This window comes from Ananas comosus, linkage group 1 (assembly GCF_001540865.1).
Source record: "Ananas comosus cultivar F153 linkage group 1, ASM154086v1, whole genome shotgun sequence".
NCBI lineage: Eukaryota > Viridiplantae > Streptophyta > Magnoliopsida > Poales > Bromeliaceae > Ananas > Ananas comosus.
This window is the reverse complement of record NC_033621.1, coordinates 13,324,507-13,343,680: the sequence shown is the minus strand read 5'-3', so window position 1 is coordinate 13,343,680 and position 19,174 is coordinate 13,324,507. Positions and strand designations below refer to the sequence as shown.

At 35.7% G+C, this 19,174-nt stretch overlaps 3 protein-coding genes across 5 annotated transcripts; all 3 read right to left on the bottom strand.

Moving 5' to 3' along the window:
* On the bottom strand, positions 1,134-4,735 carry LOC109721575 (subtilisin-like protease SBT3.9). Its single transcript, XM_020249256.1, has 3 exons — positions 4,393-4,735; positions 3,495-3,592; positions 1,134-1,263 (listed from the first exon to the last, which is right to left on the bottom strand). Exons 1-3 carry the CDS (start codon positions 4,659-4,661, stop codon positions 1,175-1,177), a joined length of 456 nt encoding a protein of 151 aa, XP_020104845.1. The 5' UTR covers positions 4,662-4,735; the 3' UTR covers positions 1,134-1,174.
* Positions 6,505-9,489, bottom strand: LOC109706597. 2 transcript variants are annotated; one of them, XM_020227547.1, is made up of 2 exons: positions 9,372-9,489; positions 6,505-7,047 (listed from the first exon to the last, which is right to left on the bottom strand). In XM_020227547.1, exon 2 carries the CDS (start codon positions 7,016-7,018, stop codon positions 6,713-6,715), a length of 306 nt encoding a protein of 101 aa, XP_020083136.1. In that variant the 5' UTR covers positions 7,019-7,047; positions 9,372-9,489; the 3' UTR covers positions 6,505-6,712. The 2 variants fall into 2 exon arrangements, with proteins under 2 accessions (XP_020083136.1, XP_020083128.1); XM_020227539.1 differs by lacking the exon at positions 9,372-9,489 and adding an exon at positions 9,083-9,356.
* Positions 12,923-18,262, bottom strand: LOC109718325 (probable alkaline/neutral invertase F). 2 transcript variants are annotated; one of them, XM_020244512.1, is made up of 5 exons: positions 18,128-18,262; positions 16,866-17,290; positions 15,453-15,884; positions 13,662-14,220; positions 12,923-13,455 (listed from the first exon to the last, which is right to left on the bottom strand). In XM_020244512.1, exons 2-5 carry the CDS (start codon positions 17,259-17,261, stop codon positions 13,160-13,162), a joined length of 1,683 nt encoding a protein of 560 aa, XP_020100101.1. In that variant the 5' UTR covers positions 17,262-17,290; positions 18,128-18,262; the 3' UTR covers positions 12,923-13,159. The 2 variants fall into 2 exon arrangements, with proteins under 2 accessions (XP_020100101.1, XP_020100104.1); XM_020244515.1 differs by lacking the exon at positions 18,128-18,262 and adding an exon at positions 17,945-18,097.

Below are 19,174 nucleotides of genomic sequence, written 5' to 3'. Positions count from 1 at the left end.
GCCGCGCCCCGGGGGACGAAACGGCTCGTGCAGGACTGCCTCGCCCTCCGCTGCCGCTTCCGCGAGATCATCATCCAGCACACCTACCGGGAGGGCAACAGGGTGGCCGACCGCCTCGCCGCGCTGGGCCGCCGATCGGGACAGGATCGCTTCTACCTGCATTTCGACGATCTGCCCGACGCCGTCACCAGAGACCGCATCCTGTTCGATCTTTGCGGCGGCGCCACCGTGCGCCCGCGCAAGCTTGAGAACTAGTGTAGTCTAGTCTTGTCGAGTCTCTCTCTCTCTCTCTCTCTCTATATATATGTATATTTGTACGTATACAGTACGTAGTCATCTTATACTTATACTTACTGTGTGTATACATATATATATACTCTCGATCGGCTCCTGATCTCTCTTCACTCTCTTTAATTTCCTTGTAAAGAAGAAATCCGGTTCAGTTCAGTTGTACGACTCAAATTCATTATAATACAAGTTCCAAGTTCGGTTTAATTAAAGTGGCTTCGATCGTCTCTTTGCGTTGAGGCCTGATTTTTGATCTAAATCTTGAAAAAGAAACTAATTCTTGCAGAATTATTTTTTAATTGAGAAAATTAATTTCGATCGAAAATTATAGAGCATTTGATTAAAATTATTTCAAGAAATGCATGTGATTTTTTTTTATATATATAAGTTATTTTAGAAAGAAAGCTATTGGTCAAAATAAATTTTACCGGCTGCAAATAATAATATTTTTTTTTACTAAATTTTATATTAAAATTAATTTAAATATTTTAATTTAAAATATAAGCTGATTTTAATTTTAAAATTTTAAAATTTAAAATTTAAAATTTTCTGCTCAATGCAAAAGATGACACAAGGAGAAAATGATGTAAAGACAAACACACAGGAATCCACAAATTAATAAAATAAAATCCTCTCCAAGCTGGAAATAATTTAAAAGACACCAATCACAAAATACCTTGATATAGTAGTAGAACCAGTTACAACATTATTATTATTATTATTTTATATATATATATATATTACAAAACGCATAATTAAGCAGTACAAACAACTTATAAGCTTAAGCCACAGTCAACACAAAAGAGTTACTACTACTAGTAGTAGTAGTAGTAGTAGTAGTAGTAGTTTGTTTGTTTGTTTGTTTGTTTGCTAGTTCAGATGATGTTCAGATGATGCTGATGCGCTGGGTGGCGGTGCTGGGCCCATGCAGCTGGTAAGTCCTGCTCGGCACCACCTGAAGAACACCTGCTTGCTCTGCATTACCCACCCACCACAAATATTACCCCCCCAAAAACCCCACCCAAAAAAAAAAAAAAAAAAAAATAGGGACAAANGAAGGCGGTTGAGGGAGGTCGAAGAGAAAAAAAGGAGTGAAAAAAATAAGAGGAATATGATGTGGCGTTACCTTCTTTACTATCGTAAAGTGTCGGAGAGGCAATAGAGGAGGGTCGGAAAAAAAAAAAAAAAAAAAAAAAAAAAGAGGGGTTAAAAGAGCAAAAAATACATCATAGAATTAATTTGGTGCAAATTTTAAGGCACACATGCGAATACAAACTTTATATGGAAGTATTACACATAGAATCTGTCAACATCGTAAAATTTGTGTTTGCCTTTCTAGTAAGTGCAAATTTTAAAGCACGCATGCGAATACAAACTTTACATGAAAATATTACATGTAGAATTTGTCACCATCATAGAATTTGTCTGTCTTTCTAGTAAGTGCTAATTTTAAAGCATGCACCGAATACAAACTTTACATGAGAGTATTACACATAGAATTTGTCAACATCGTAGAATTTGTCTATGCCTTCCTAGAAAGTGCAAAATTGCAAATTTTAAGGCACGCATCGAATACAAACTTTACATAGGAGTATTACACACTTTTCGCAAATTTGCAAGGGTAATAATTTATACGAAAGAAGCCTACTAGTAAGCAATTCGAATAGAAGATTAGTTTCTCTACTGTGAGAAACAGCAACCAATTAAGCAAACAACAACAAAATGCGTATGTCCTGTAGAGAGAAGCAAAGTAAATTTTGCGTACCACTGTTACAGCAGGAGCTCAAATTTGAAATTTTTACTTGCAAATCATACGAAAGTTGTCCCTTTATTACGGGAGTCAAAAGCTAATGAAAGAATTTTAATGAGCAAAAAGAAAAAAAGAAAAGAAAAATGCTTAGTATTTCACATTCCAGACCCCATTTGCCAGCATCAATCCAATATATCTTACTGCATGCATAAACTCCAATTTGGCTCCTATTTGATTTACCGCATTTTTAGTTTGTCATTCTCTGATTTAAAAAGTTACACTCTCTTATCCTACAGTTTATCCTTTATTCACCATAAGAATGTGTCGTATTTTTGTGTTCTCATAAGAATGTGCCGCTAAGGATAACAAAACAACATATTTTACAAGCCACGAGACAGTAAAGTGCGAAATTATAGAATAATAAAATATTATATTTTACCATCCCGTGGCTTATACAATTTTTTTATTTGTGTTCACCGATGGATTTTTATAACAAAACAAAAAAAAAGTTACCGAAGAGTAAATTATAAAATGCGTTAAATAGTAAAAACTATCCTTTTTTCTAAGGCAACTACTTATAACACAAAAATTCTAATACAAACTTTACGTGAAAGTATTACACATTTTTCGCAAATTTGCAAGAATAATTCATGTGAAAAAAACCCAGTAAGTATTTCAAATAGAAAATTAGTTTCTTTACTGTGAGAAGCAGCGACCAATTAAGCAACAACAACAAAATATGTATGCTCAAATTTAAAATTTCTACTTTAGTCAAAAACTAATAAAAGAATTTGAATGACTATAAAGAAAAAACAAAAAGGAAAAATGCTTAGTATTTCACATTTTACGTCCCATTTGCTGGCACCAATCCAATATATTTTGCTGCATAAACTCTAATCTGGCTTCATCTGATTTACCGTACTTTTAGTTTGCCATTCTTTGATTTAAAAAGTTATACTTTGTCATCCGACAATTTATTTTTTATTCACCATAAGAATGTGTCGTTTTTTTTGTTTTACCATAAGAATGTGCCGTTAAGGATAACAAGACGATATATTTCGCAAGCCATGAGATAGTAAAGTACGAAATTATAGAATAGTAAAACATTATATTTTACCATCCCCTGGCTTATAAAATTTTTTTACTTTATTATTCTGTTCAACAATAGATTCTTATATCAAAACAAAAATACAATCACACAACAGTAAAATATAAAATGCTTTAAATAGTAAAAACTATCCTTTTTATCAGGCAAATACTTCCTAAAATTACGTTACCATCATCAACACCAAACAATTTATCGACTAACTCAGAAATTTACGCATTAAATCCAAACCTATTGAAATTTACGCATTAAATCCAACCCTATTCATGCAAAACCAAAAAAACCTAATAAGATCCAACAAAAATAAGAAACAAAACTAAAAAAGAAAAGAAAAAAAAGATTGAAACTTACTCTGCAATTCCTCGACCTGCTTCAGAGTGAGCTTCGCGGAGAAGCCGCTCGCCGCGTGCATGTAGTGGTAGATCACAGCCTCCTTCGCAGCCTCCTCACTGTTTTATTTTTTTAAAAAAAAAAACACACACACACACACACACAAAATTAATTAATTTAAAAACAAAAAAAGAGAGAGAATTATAAATGCACAAAATCCCTCAAGTGTAGCCCATTTGATCCAAAGCTACATTTTTTTGGTCTTAATTTTTGAGTTGATGAAGTAGAATTTGACAATTTAGCGGGACAAAGACAAAGGAGCTGAATGTAACAAATTTGACACCAAATTTTTTTAAAAATCTTAATTTATCAAATAAGTACCAAGTTATTATTAAATTAAAACGAACGAAATTAGGGTTTACTTCAAAATGGCCACAGAAATAACAAAAAATAAATAAATAACAAGTACCAAGTTCAAATAAGTACCAAGCTATGATTATCCACAGAAATTTTCCCCAAATAACAAAAAAAAAGTTTTAAAAAATGCATCTTCAAATCGAATGTGTAGGAGAACCTCAAAATCAAATAAGTATATTAATATTTAAAAAATAAAAAGAAAATAACAAATGAACATAAACCCCTCTTTGTGCTTCTTTAGTTTGAGTCGATAAAGTAGAGCTCCACAATTATCTCGCACAGAGGTGTTTAATTTAGCAAAGTCGACATCAAATTTAGCGAACGAAATTAGGGTTTATCTCAAAATGGGCCCCAAAAAAAAAACAGAAAAACAAAAAAAAGAAAAAAGAAAAATCGCATCTTCAGATCGAATGAGGAGGAGATATTGAAGAGGGAAACGGTATAGAGATCAGGGAGAAGCAATCGGATCCGTCCGATCCCTCTCCCTCTCTCTCTCTCTCACCTGCCGAGGACGGCGCCGAGGGTGCGGATGTGGAACTCCTCTGGATCCGCGCCCTCGGGGCGATCCACGTACACGATCTGCACCTTCGCCTCCTCCGCCTCCGCCTCCGCCTCCGCCTCCTCTGGGGGAAGCTTCGCGTGCTCGTCCGCCATTGGAGCCGAGATCGAGGTCACGGGGAGCGCGAGGAAGAAGACGACGACGAAGAAGGAGACGAAGAGGAGGAAGCGCGACGAGGAGGGCGAGGGCGAGGGCGAGGGCGATGCGTTCATGGGTTTTTTCCCACTTATAATTTACTCTCTCTGTCTCCCTCTCCCCCCCTCTCTCTCTCTCTCTCTCTAGGGCCTCTCGGGTTTTGTTTGTTTTTTTAGGGAAAACTTTAAAAAACCCCGTGTGGTTTCGTAGTTTCTCACTTTACCGCACTATGTTTTAAAATGTATTAAATTACTCCCATGTGGTTTCGTTTTTATCTTTTCGGTAGCTTTTTGTTAATATTTCATTAAATTATATACAAAAAACTTCAGATACTATCTAGATTTATCAAATATTCACTTTAGTACTCTTTAATTTTAACTTTATCACTGATTTAAGAAAAAAAAAATTATGAAATTGATAAGAAAAAGAAAAAAAAAGCCACTAGGAGCAAATTGATATATTTTAAACCACAGGGGGCAAAGTGAGAAACTACGAAACTACATGGGACGGTTTTGAAGTTTTTCCTTTTTTTATCATAGTTTATTAAATAAATAAATTATTATTATTATTATTATTTACGGGGAAAGGACTTTTTTATAAAACAATTCTCTAGAATTTTAAAATTGTCAAAATAATTCTCTCAAAATTATATTTATAAATCTAATCCTCATTTCGTCGTGAAGGCGCGGCGAATATTTCTTATAAAGCCCGAATGATTCATTGCTTTCCTAATTTTCCATAAAGACGGTGAATCATTCACCATAAAGACGGTGAATTATTCACCGCTTTAAAAAAAAATTAAAGAATGCGGAAAACGATTCAACGCTTTTTGAAGACATGAAAGTAAATCCTACGTGGCTCCTACGTTGCGAAAAGAGAGTTAGTTTGCCGAATATAAATTTGAAAAGGTTGTTTTACAAATTATAAATTTTTAGAGAGTTATTTTATAAAAAAGTCTGGAGAAATAACAAGAGTTGCTATTCTATTCGATGAAAAAGAAAGAATAGTATTTCTTATTTTTTAATGAATTTTTTTAAAAAATAATCTTGTTTTGTAGAAGTAGTTAAGTATACGTACAAATACATGTAATAATTATTTTAATTTAGTTTAAATTAATATAAATTTATACATTATATTTATTTAAAAATTTACAAAAAAAATATAATATATAAATTTATATGTTATATTTTATTAAAAAGATTTATAATATTTTATATTATTCTTTTTTATATGAATTAAATATTTTTATATATATTTTTTATTTCGTCTGTCTTTATAGAAATTTCTATATGCTTTGGTAAAATAAAATGGATAAACTCCTTTATTCCCTTGTTTATTCTCCAATCAAACGGTGTCCGTTTATTCTCCAACCAAACGGTGTCGGGATTTCTCTAGTTAGAATGGTAAAAAGAAAAAAAAAAAAATCAGTATAGCACGGCACGACACGCACCGTGCTGTACTATGGCAGCTTCTCACCATACTTTTTATGCCGCGACATTTAAATCTTTTATTCTTATAGCTTGCCTTAAGCCCCATAAAGATAAGGATTCTTTAACTAGTGTGAAAGATGGCTTAAAACATAAATACACAGAGACATGCATACAACAACCAATCAACTTATCATCCATTCTCACAAGGAAAAATAAAAAGAGAAACTCACACTCAATAAAATTGTTAATTGATTAGAGCACAATTTTTGTAGTCATAGACCACAATTAAGTGGAAATAATGACTTGGTTGCTTTTATTATTATTTTTCCTTTTTTAATTCTACTACCAAGGTGCACAATTAGCAAATGGACAAAAAAGAAAAGCCCAAAAAGGAGGAAAAAAAAAGGGGAAGTACTAAATGCCTTCAATCACATAGGATTTGAAGGGTGTAAAAATAGAAAAGCAAAAGAGAAAAAGCAATTCTAAGTTCTTACCATAAGATAAAAAGTGAGTTTCTTAATGCTATTTTGAACTAATGACATATTACTCAAGGATTCAATACAACTACTGGTACAGCACCATTTAATCAAGTTTTTTTTTTTTTTTTACCACAACACAAAAATATACATGCACAATAGCAAACTCTCTTGCTCAATAAGACCACAAAGTTTCAAAAACCCTGAAATTTTTAAGCATTTCTACCTCCCCAGAAGAATTTCATCAAAGTTCCAGTCTCTGACGAGGTCCCTCGTGACGGCTCGGCTCCGTTCAAGGCGAGGCGCTCCGGTTATGCCTTGTCCGCTCGACATAACGGGGAAGGGGCTGACTTTCGATGTCCCGATCCCATTCGGATTAGTGTTTCCGCCCGGCACGGGTACTTTCCGGGTCAGGCAGCTGACGACCGCACCGCACCGGCCTTCCTCCTCTGAGCTCGAGACTGAATAGCTTCTGAATGAATGTGATGGGCTTTCCATGCCATGGCATACAAGACATGCCAAGCTCATGATTCGCGTAATGGTCGAGCCCTGAAACCCTGCATTAATCGAATCTATATCAATGAACAACTAAAGATTATGAGACAAAGAACTTGAATTTCTACCCTAATATAACAGTTATAACATGAATCCAACAGAAATTAAGTTGAATAAGCGACAAAATGTTTGAACAAGTGAAATCCTTGTAAAAGAAACGCATTGAACACTGAGACCCCTTGCAGAAGTGCTGTTTCAGTAGGGCTCTTTGGAAAAGCAAAACAAAATATTCATTGGAAATTCCTCCAACAGCTTCTACCTAAACGAGAAGCGAAGCTTCAAATTAGAGCAACTGCTTTTGAGGGCTAGAAGCTCACTTAAGCAGGCGGGACATAAAAAAAAAAAAAGCAACACTCCTCCGAGGTCTAGCCTCGGAATTTTCATGTTCTAATTCAACGGAACTTAACTACCTGTCTAAGCTAAAAGAAATGTCTAAGATTGTCATCTGTTCATGTGAGCGAACAACAAGCCAACACGATGACAAACTTTTTAACTAAAAACTGATGAACTACACTTATAAAATGCCATGCAACAAGCCCTCCCATGCTCAGCCATTTGCATGAGCTGGAAATGCAATATGTTGATGCTGACAGTAGGGAAACCACTGTGATAGCATGTGGATATTCATAAGCCCCCCTTATTATTGCTTTATGAAGAGTCTAAATATAAAATTCGGACGAGGAGCTGCAAAAAAGCACTCCACAAGGAACAGATCTAACTGCGTCAACTCACTCCCTGTCAGCTTGCAGATATTACGTTCAGAAACGATCTGATAAATCCTGATATCTGAAGGAAAAATAAGATCCTGAACATCCTGAGCTTCCAATAGGAATGACTTGATTCTGTACATGCCTTGTAAAAATATGTGTAGGAGTTCTTAAACAAGAAAATGTTGTACGAAAACCATCTTGTCAGAAACTACAAATACACTGTTAAAATGCAACAAATTGTAAATTGAAACTGCGTAAAGCACATCAAACTATCAATGGATCAAGTTTAGTTAATCGTACTGAACTGCTGATGTGTCTACTCAAGTAATGAGAGGTTTTAATCAATATTAGCCAAATCCTAAATCATGGACTTGTCCAATCTATTGAAAGGTGGAATTAACCGACCCAGTAATCTCAGAAACAAAAGCGAAAATCAACTTTCCCTGATGTGTTTTGGGGATCATATATCTCTAGAAATATTTTTATGACGAATTGAATAATTTCTCCCGCTACTTCAAAAGAAAATTTAGGACCGTGAAAAGGTTACTACATAGAAAACATGTATCAAAGCGGTTCATTAGAACTCTTTTAACTTCTCTGAGGTGAAATCTCATTGGCGATTTTTTTTATCCTGTAAAAGAATGGTAGCTCATTAGCAATTTACCCTGTGCAAGGACAGCAACTTATTTTCTACAATTTTTTTTTTTGAGAGACTTATTTTCTACAATTTTGAACATTAGTTTAATTGACGGTAGCTTATAACTCGAACCGAATCTGTATTCCAAAAGGAGAAAAAGGAGAACTTTTGACTAATGCAGAACAATGGGAAGTTTATTGAACAACTGGTATCATCAGAAGAACTTAGATTCGCATCAAATCCTGTTATCCTGAAGATGGAAAGCATGCTAAAAATTGGAAACAAAAAAAGTTGATTTGATCCATAACAACACCGATTAATTGAGTTCACCGCAGATCCACCAAAATCCACTATCCAATTGCCTCTATATCTGCATCTAAACTCGAGATATCGAGAAAAAATAAAAGGGGGGTTTCTTCAGAGGCAAATTTTCCGGCTTTTCGATTCCTTTTATGAAAAAGATTGAACCTTTTCATAAGATGTAATGTTGGGTGCATCAGGCGAGGCTCAAACTCGACGCTGCCATTTTTTTGAAATCATGTGAAACAATCAATTTCGCTAAATCATAACTCATAAGATGATAGAAAAACTTGTTTGGTTAATTCATATTATACAACACAGATTTGATTACTCCATAACACCTAATAAGAACAAGTGCATAATCAAAGTGAATCAACAACAAGGACTCACTCATGCGATGTCACAAAACTGGCAACTTTGATCCCAAAAGAATGATTCAAAAATCAAAGAAAAAGGCTAATTTTTTCTTTATTATCCCTACAAATCAAGCATCTTGATACCAATCCATTCCAATCCAATCCAATCCAATTACTATGAATAATAACAGGAACCAATCAAAACCAGAAACAACTGGATCAAGCACAAATTACTCCCTATTGCTGATGCATCCAAACCCCCCCTTAATCTCAACATTCCAACTGAATCTAGAGAGAGAGAGAGAGAGAGAGAAAGGTGTGACCTTTTCTTTGGAGCAAAGTCCTAGGGTGAGTAGTAGGTGGTGAGAGAGAGAGAGAGAAGGGGGGAAGAGAGAGAGGGAGAAAAGTGAGATCCGAAGAGAGAGAGAGAGAGGGGAGAAAAGTGAGATGAGAGAGAGAGAGAGAGAGAGAGAGGAGTGAGTAGGGAAGCAAATGGATCCGGGTTGACGGAGCTTCTGTCTCGATCCCTCCGATGGAGGAATTCTACACTATCACACTTGCACGACATCATCAATAACAAATCAATCACCTTTCTTTTTTTCAAATAAAAGTACAATAAAAACATTTTTTTATAGTCATGATGGGACATATAATTTAAAAAAAAAATTTTGATTGATTTATTATGCTACGTCATTAATATACTTATTGTATTCTAAAATTTTTTTCAAAGAAGGATGATGAGTGAAAATAAAAAAATATAAAAAAATATAATTCGTGTCGAATTCGGTTTAATCCGTAAAAAAAATAAAGTAGAAGACGAGAGACTCCTTTTTTTCTGATTTATTTTAATTAATCGAAAACTCGCTTTCATCGTAATCTATTCTAAATATAGAAATAAATAAAAAAAAAAAAGATAAAAATTAATCCATCTGGAATTCATCTGGATATGATAAAAAGAGTTGAGTTGGAATGCTATCGGTAGCAAAGGGGCTCCATTACCATCCATTTGTTTTTAATGATAGAGCCTCCAAATCGACAGTGGACATCGTTAACCGTGATCTATACTATTTAAAGTATCTAGAAACCAAATTTTATATTTTTTTAATATTGTTCTCTTACCATCAAGTGAACACAAAATGAACGGCTGAAAATAAATATTTTTTAAAAAGTGATGATAGGAATATTGTAATCAAGATCAAGAGTATAGATATTGTTCTAAATAATTTAAAGAATTTTCTAACCAAAGTTCAATTGCTTTTATCTCTCAAAAAAAAAAAGTTCAATTGCTTTTGATATCTTTACACCGTTAAATAAGAAAACGTCTCATATCGACTTTTAAAATTATAAATTTTGAAACCTCTTGATCATTAGGTCAACAATGTCGAAAAGATTTACAATTTTGTTTCTAAAAGCTTTAAGTGGTATAGATCATATTCAATAATATCGATCGTCGATTTAGAGACTCTATCATCAAAAATAGATGAATAACAACGGAATTCGTTTACTGTCGACAGTATTCAAGCTTAATCGAGAGAGAGAGAGAGAGAGAGAGAGAGAGAGAGAGAGAGAGAGAGAGAGAGAGAGACTTTTCACTTTTCTGAGTGCTATGTAGTGAGGGACAGAATTATGGCACCCTTGAAAGGGATGGGAATGTTTTTTTATTAAAGTAGAAAAGTAGTATTAGGTAAGAAAAAGAGAAAGAAATATGCTGCTACCCCCTCAACGATTTTGTGATTTAGAACGAGCCCTCAACTTTCCATTTTGTCTCAGTAAAAGAGCAAGCATGATATTTGGATTACAAATTATTTTGACGTGGCTATCCGATTTTTTTTAATTCTAATTTAACTACATAACTTTTTAATTCGTTTGATTTGTATCGATCAATAATATTTTAATTTTAAAATTTAAATATATTTTTTATATTTATAGATCTTATTAATTTACTTCATATAATTTTTGTAACTATAAATTTATTTAAGTAATTAGCTTAAATTTTGAAGTTAAAGTTGACTAACTCAATTGAACTTTAAATTTTGTTCGCTTTTCTTTTGTGTTAGAATACGATATATTTTCGAAGTTTTATAAAATTATATGCCATATATAAGACCAGACGAATGTGTAATTAATAATTGTAATTAAAGAGATGGGTCCATTGAATTGTTTGATAAAATTTAAGGCATTTTTTTTGTCAAAATTGAAAATTTAGACGAATGTTTGCAAATGAGCAAAAAATTAGAACGTCTCTAGGTGTAATGTGGGTCATGCCGGGCTGGCACGGCCGACATTACCCGGGCCGATTCAGGCCAAGGGTTGGCCCGACCCGACCCGTTTACAAATGCAGGTCGAGTCGGGCCGAGCTTCAGACCGCTCGGTAATAGCCAATAGGCTTTTTTTCCTTTTTTTTGTATTTTGTTAATTATTTTTTAAGAAAAAAAATTTAAATTATAACCTTTTGACTTACAGTTTTTAATTTATACAATTATACCCAATCTTTTTAATATTCTTTTAAAAATTTTAAAAATTTTAAAAAAAATTAAAACACAAACAGCAAATTTAACTTTTTAATATAAAATTAATATTAATTTTTTTCAAATTTAAATTGAAATTGTAAGAGTAGGAAAAATTAATTTTTGTAGAAGAAGATGAATGGAGAGTTGTTTGTTGTAATGAATTTGGATGTTTGTACTAGTATTTACAGATGTAAAAAATTTTTAATTTTTTTTTAAAAAAATAAAATTATTTTTTATTTTTTGACCAAAATGCTCTCTCTAACAATCAAATTTTTGAATATTAGTGAGGGCATTGTGGTCATTTTGATAAAAAAAAATCTTTTTTTTTTTATTTTTTAACCTTTTTTTAAGAAATTAATAGTAAAAAAAGCATTTTTTACACCCTAGACGTCTCCATACATTTTTGTAGTTTAGTTCACCGTAAATTAAATTTACCTGTAATTTCTTTTTTTTAAATGTCATAATTGATTTTTAGGGAAAACTTCAAAAACCCTCCCTGTGGTTTCGTGCATTCTCATTTTGCTACCATGTGGTTTAAAACGTATCAATTTACCCCCCTGTGGTTTCATTTTTATCTTTTCGGAAGCTTTTTCGTTAATATTTCGTTAAATTATATACAAAAAACTTCAGATAACCATCTATATTTATCGAATAGTCACTTTAGTATCCTTTAATTTTAACTTTGTCACTGATTTTTTAAAAAAATAATAATAAAATTGATAACAAAAAGATAAAAACGAAACCACAGGGGGGCAAATTGATACGTTTTAAACCACAGGGTAGCAAAGTGAGAATGCACGAAACCACAGGGGGGGTTTTTGAAGTTTTCCCTTGATTTTACCCTTAGTAGTGTGAAATCAATTAGGGATGAGGAAAAAAATAAAAAATTAATTGTTGTAATTTTTTTTTTTCATGCTATTATGTTCCAGTGTAAAAAATTTTAAGTACAATAAATAAAAAAGGGATAATTATACTTCCAAAGTCATTGACTTCTAAGCAAACAAACATCAGAAAAAATATATTTTACCTGAACTTCAGTTCAACTAAAATTCATTTTACACTATGTTGAATAAATGTTAACCCTTAAAAGATCAAGTAAATTGTACCAAATTAAAATCTTTTTTCTTTTTCAAAAGTTTTTCACACATTCACAAAACAGCTAAAAAGAGGATCAGTGATCATCAGAGTGTGACATCATTTGATTAGATGACTCTTTAACTAATCACTCTCTAAACCATGAAAATTTGTCACAAAAATGGAAAAAAAAAGGAAAACAATTTGATATTCTTAAGAATCATACTACTTTTGCATCCAAAATTTGGTCACAGTATATATCTTCTTGCATCCCAGCTACAAAACATCACTTTAGCAGGATCAAACTTTTCCTGTGTAAATAACCTCACTTTTATTAGCAATAACATTGTTTTCTTCTTTGTCAATGACTATATTTTACATATAAAAGCCCTTCAATAAGGGATAGAGAAGATGAGGAAAATTGAAATTGCCGAGCGAAAAACGCGAATGCGTGGAGTTTATAGTTTCTTCTTTCTTTCTTTCTTTCTTTCTTTCTTTTTTCTAAGTTATCTATGGTATACTCTGCGTCAGCAGGTCCACGAGGTCGATCGCTTAATGAGCGGCTTCATCGCCTTATCCTCTTCGAGGGAGATCATGCCGAGATGCGAAGGGTCTTCGAGCATCATCTTCGCCACCAGATAGCCCGCGATGGACCAAGTCTGGAACTTCCTGGCCTGTTTTCCGATGTATCTTCCGAGCTTTCCGTCGTAGTATTCCGGCCAGCCGTCCTTCAAGAGCCGGCTTTCCGCGAGCTCTATTGCACGCCTCGCGATTTGCGGTCGACCCGTCTTTATGCATGCTGCGGTGAGAAGCCACAGAAGCACTGCAGAGAAAAGATCATAAAGAATGAATCATTGCAAGCAGGTTAAATATCCGAAGCTGAAAGCAATTTTTGAAGTACAGCCCTATCACAGTTTCGGCGCTTCATTGTTTACTGTTTCTTTGTGAACAGTTGGAAAGACGAGGCACGGCATTATAATATCTGCGCGCACGTAAAAATTGAATAACAACAAGTTTAAAGTAACTAACCTGGCCAAGATCCTCCATTGTGGTAACTCCACCTGGTATTCTTCGGATCGCAACCTGTAACAATCCTCCACTCGTGGCTCTCGATCGCGGGATAAGCTACCTTCAAAGGCATTTCCCCGACAATCTCCTCCCACCGCGCTTCAATCAAGTCCATGATCGCCATAGCTTGCTCCGGAGTAGCGAGGGACGATAATATAGCAACACAGTTTCCGAGGCAGAACCACCGGAAGTCCATGCGGGCGGGGCTCACGTTTCCGATGAAATATCCGCCGCGAGTGGGCATGAAGTCGAAGACCCAGTCGGGAATGGAGTCGGGAATTACGTTGAACTTGTTTACGGCGGTGTGAGAATACTCTTCAGTTTTCCAGCGGTATATGTCGTTCAGCTGTTGGAAGTCGAGCCAGAAGTAGCTTCGCATGTGATAACTTAATGCGTGCAAGCGTTTGACGATACGTTCAACAAACTCCTTGCCCTCTGCGTCGTGTTTAAGCATCGAGAGGGCGCACCTCAACGCCATGAAGAAGAGAGCTTGGATTTCTATAGGATATCCGTATATCCCCTAAAGAGTAAGTGTTAGAGAACATAATAACAGAAAAGCAAGGGCCGCAGAGGAAGGACTTCAACCATTTTACTGTCATGCATGAAACAACTGAAAATTACAAACTTATTACGGCCGAGACGAAAAAGAGTGATAGAAAATGGTTCCTGAGTCGAATAAGGACTCAATAGCCTATAAGCATTCTTTTGCATGAATCGGCAAGACTTTTAAATATGATGCTGGAACAAGCACGAGAGATACTTTCGGGACATTTACTTAGTAATAACCAACTTCGACTACACATTTATACTACATTTACACTGACAAGGAAAGAATAACATCATTGGAGTTTAAAAACCAAAAAGGAAAGAGAAAGGAGCCGACTAAAGTTCGAAAAACATAAATTAGAAATAGTTGAGGAGATAGATTGCAATTTTGTAGGGATTAAGGAAGGAATCTTTTGTCACAGGATAATTGAATATATAGGTGCTTCGCGATAACTGGTATACAGGTAAAGCTGAATCATTAGATAGTAACACAAGTCATCAACTCTGATGCCAAGGATGAAATGATACACGCGAGTAGTTATTTTCATGGTATTATAAACGAATATACGCAGGAGAGACTCGATATCTACTTTCTTTATTTGTCCACCTAACAGATGACTTTCCAACTGTCACGATTAGAACATATGCATATGCTCTTGCCGACTATGGAAAGAGAGAGAATAATGCTAGACTTTACTAACGAAAAGCAAAAACAGTAATCTGCTTAGCTATGGAAAGAATGGCTAAGCGAAGAACGTAGTATACGAATGGTGACTAAATGCTAATTTATCGTCAACCATGTATAAGGAATACAGAAATCAAGTATCATAACACCCGGCAGCTCAAGTCCAAAGAGATCTTTCCGGTCATTGCAGTATTCACTTTGAACACAAAGAGCGGGTCCGTCAATAGAAAGAGAAGATATTTAATTGTTACAAAGGTCGTAGCTGCTGCGCACAGAAGCTAGAGCATGGATGATTATTAGATCAAAATATATAACACCAAACCTCTAAGCTCTTTGATTGGAGAATAAAATGACTCTAACATGGCAGAATATAATAGAATTCGGGCAAGTCAGAGTATTTTGATTTCTTACGAGTCAAAAATCATCTTGATCAATTACCACATGCAAGAAATTCTGCAGATATTCAAGAGAGAGACAGATGTTGCAAAATCGATAATAGAAGATTCCCATTTATTTCTTACCATTCTCCGATCAATCATCGAGCATCCATCGGCACAAAGGAGTGTGGGAAAAGTGTCAAACCCTTCCGACAGGCACAAAGCCAGAATAAGCCGCATCCCCTTTTGACATTCTGGCGTTTCCGCAAGAGAAAGATCGCCGGTTGACTTCGTGTAAGCACGAAGAAGTATGATCCACCAGAATCCCGAGTCGACTGGTGCAACCCGTCCGATTGCACTCGCACCAAAATCAGCAATCAGGGTGTCAGTCTTACGGATTGGGTCATGCAACACTTTGAAGCTCGCGGGCATCACGCCTTCCCCTAGCTTGAAGCGGTCGACCTTCTTCTCCCATCCTTGGAGGTGAAGCGTTTTCAGAAGAAAGTTTTTGACTATTTCTGGTTCTCCGTTCATTAGGAAAGCCAGAGCACTCGGCACAAAATCACGGACAAACACCTATGCAAAAGATCAGTCAGCACTGACAATATTCGGCCTTTTCTTTCATTATTGGTTATATGAAGCCAATTTATACAAGTGTTTTTCTGACCAAGCTTACGAATCGCTACAAGAAATCCATTTTTTTTCCAACAAGAAATAATGTTGCAATTGACAACTATTAGTTGAAATAACAATTTTTTACAACAAACAAGATTCGCTGCAAATCGTTGCTATAAATCATGCGGTAAGAAATAGCTAGATAATATGCATTATCACAACGGCACCAACTGTAACAATGAAATATATTTTACAACAATTTACTTTTCGGTGCAATTAAATTGATGTCATAGAATAAAATTGTTTAACTACACTCGAGAAGCAAAAGTCGAGTGGTTTAGCAACAGCAGAGCTTTTCACCCAGAGTAAAGTTTGCAATGAACTTTCATACTTCCGAAGCAAAAGCTCGAATTTGAAGCTTGTGCTTCTACCAACAGTAAGAGGCTGTCGGTGGGGTTCTTCAAACAGCTCTTTTCAACAGGCGTTTAGAGATAGATGCTTAAGAGTTAAACATACTCGGGTTTCAAAATGAAACTGATAAAAAGGCTTCCAGAACATCATGACCGTCAAAAGAAACTGCGCGACAAATAGATCCCACTGTTGTTTCCCCCGACAAATTACTTATCCTCTTGCCACAAAAATTTCATAATTAATCTGTAAACCTTGAATTCATTGACTTTAAAAAGAAATTACAACATAAAAACATATGACATAGTACAAAGGCTAGGTCTACAAACAACGGCTACAAAACCTACCTAAACTATGGACAATTCTGATTTTACTACGTAATCCTTTCAATTTTTTTTGATTTGAGCCGGTCGGCGGCAATCTGACTTCAAAATTTGAATCCATCGTTCATCTTTACAGGATTAGTTAGTTTTTTCCATGCAATTTTCACGACTATAAATTCACTAAAATAAGTAATTAGCTTAAATTTTATACCTGATCATAATTGAGGATCTCCTCGGAGGCGTGATCGTAGGCGGCGATGGTCCCCACCGGCTGGCCCCGGAGGTAGACCAGCGAGCGGCGGAGAGCCTCCCACGCCTCCGCCACCATCGGGTGGGGCTCGAACGAGTTCCGCGCCGACGAGGCCGGGGTGTCGAATCCCGAGGACCGCATCCCGGGTGAGAACATGCCGTGATCATACGCTGCCGCATCGAGGGCGCGAACGCTAATTGAGAGCTCGCTCAGCGAGCGCTCCTCGAACGAGCGCTGCCGCTCGATGCTCAGCTTCGGTGGCGGCTTCTCGAGGAGGCGGCTCAGGTCGAGCTCGTCTCCGGCGTCGGCCACGGAGGCGTATGACCCGACCTTCCGAAGCCCTAATGGCCCATCCATTTCTAGGGTTTCAGAAGCGCGGCTACACACTGCAAGGGAGAACATAGAATTGTTATGATCCAACCAAAGCAACTAATTTTAGCTACACCTTGAGATCGTTAGGTCACGATTCAAGTAAAAGTGAAGCAAAAAAACACTCGCAAATTACTGAAAAATTGGAGAAAATTCGTGAATAGTTGGTCAAACACGCCGAATTTCATCGAAATCACCAAATGGTTTAGGAAAAAAAAAACTTAGAAAATTGGGGATAAATTGGGAAACGTAGAAGTAGCACGATGGAATCTAGTGCAAAAATTACTAAAAACCGAAACTTTACGCACATCTTGTGATCCAAAATCGAGATCCCGTTAAAGGAAGCCAAAAAAAAAAAGTAAATTAGTAAAAAAAAAGGAAACAATATCGCAAACAATTTGCTCAAATCCGCACGTTTCAATCAAAGTTTTTTTACCAAAAAAAATTAAAAATGGAATAAATTGAGAGCTTAGAATCATTACGATGAAAAATCGAAGCTTTAGTTACATTTCAGGATCCCGGATTAATTAGCGAAAAAAATATGTAAACAACATCGCAAAAAATTTGCTCAAATCCGCGGATTTCGATCAAAATCACAAAAAGGAAGCTCCGAAACTTAAGATTGGAACATAGAATCATTGCGACGGAATCTACTCTAGTAAAAATCGAACCTTTAGCCACATTCTGGGATCTCGGACCAAGATCCAAGTAAATGAAGCATAAAATCGTAGTAAATTAGTGCAAAAATGGAAACAACATCCCAAAAAAATATGCTCAAATCCGCTGATTTAGACGGATAGGATAAGATCAAAGCGCAAAAGTTTCCAAAAATGGAATTAAATTGCGAAAATTACCCAAAATTGTGGGAGAGAAACCCTAGAGATTCGGAGTGAACGGAGCTCGGAGTCGGAGGGTGGGGGAAACGGATGGGAATCGGGAGAGGGAAACGAGGAGTGGGGAGAGAGAGAACTGAAAAGAAGCAGGGGTTTGAAGAGTGTTTGTTACTTACATTGGGAGGGGAAACGAGGTGGGATACGTACGGTTGGTGGGTTCGCTATTGCATACACCCGGTGTATCGTACGGTCCATGAATCATACCCCAATTTTTCTTTATTATTTAATACCTTAATAAAAAGTGAAAGTTTTAAACCAAATCCCAAAAAATGTTACCGTTGATATTTGGAAGATTACGCCCTATGTTGTTTGTAGGACTTGTATGCAATTAATCCTTATATAATTTCTTTTTCTTTTAGTGTGAGGTGCACAGTGCACCGGGTCCATGAAATATATACAATTTATGTTCGGAGGGTGACCGGGAGTAGCCGGTAAGAGGACGAGGGCAAAACCGGAAATTTGGGGGAGTGTGGGCCCCGCAGAAGCGGGTCGCACGGGGGTGGCCGGGTGGGTCAGCTGTGGACCGTCCGCCAAATCTTTTTGGGATGGCAACTTGGGATTAATCGCACCAAAAAAATATTAGGAAAGGTGAATATTACACTTTTTAGTCCTCACACTATGAGTTCCTTGACATTTTAGTCCTCAAATTTTAATATATTATAATATTTTATTTAAATTTTGTAAATTATTGTAATATAAGCCACTCAATTCAATTTAATTAGCTAAATATTGAGAATTTGATAATGTACAGGTAATATGAAGTATCGTGGTTGATGATACCATCGAGCCATAAATTACGAAAAGTAAAGTTTGAGCAATAAAGCGTTATGCAGCTCATAGTTAGAGAACACCCCATTAGATGAGAAATTGCACCTTCGGTACCTAATATTTACAATTTGGTACCTAATTAGTAATTATTATTATTTTTTTCTATTTAGATCTCCAAACTTTATATTATGTTGCAGTTAGGTCCTAGATATCCAAATTCTCGTCATCCTCGTTATGGAG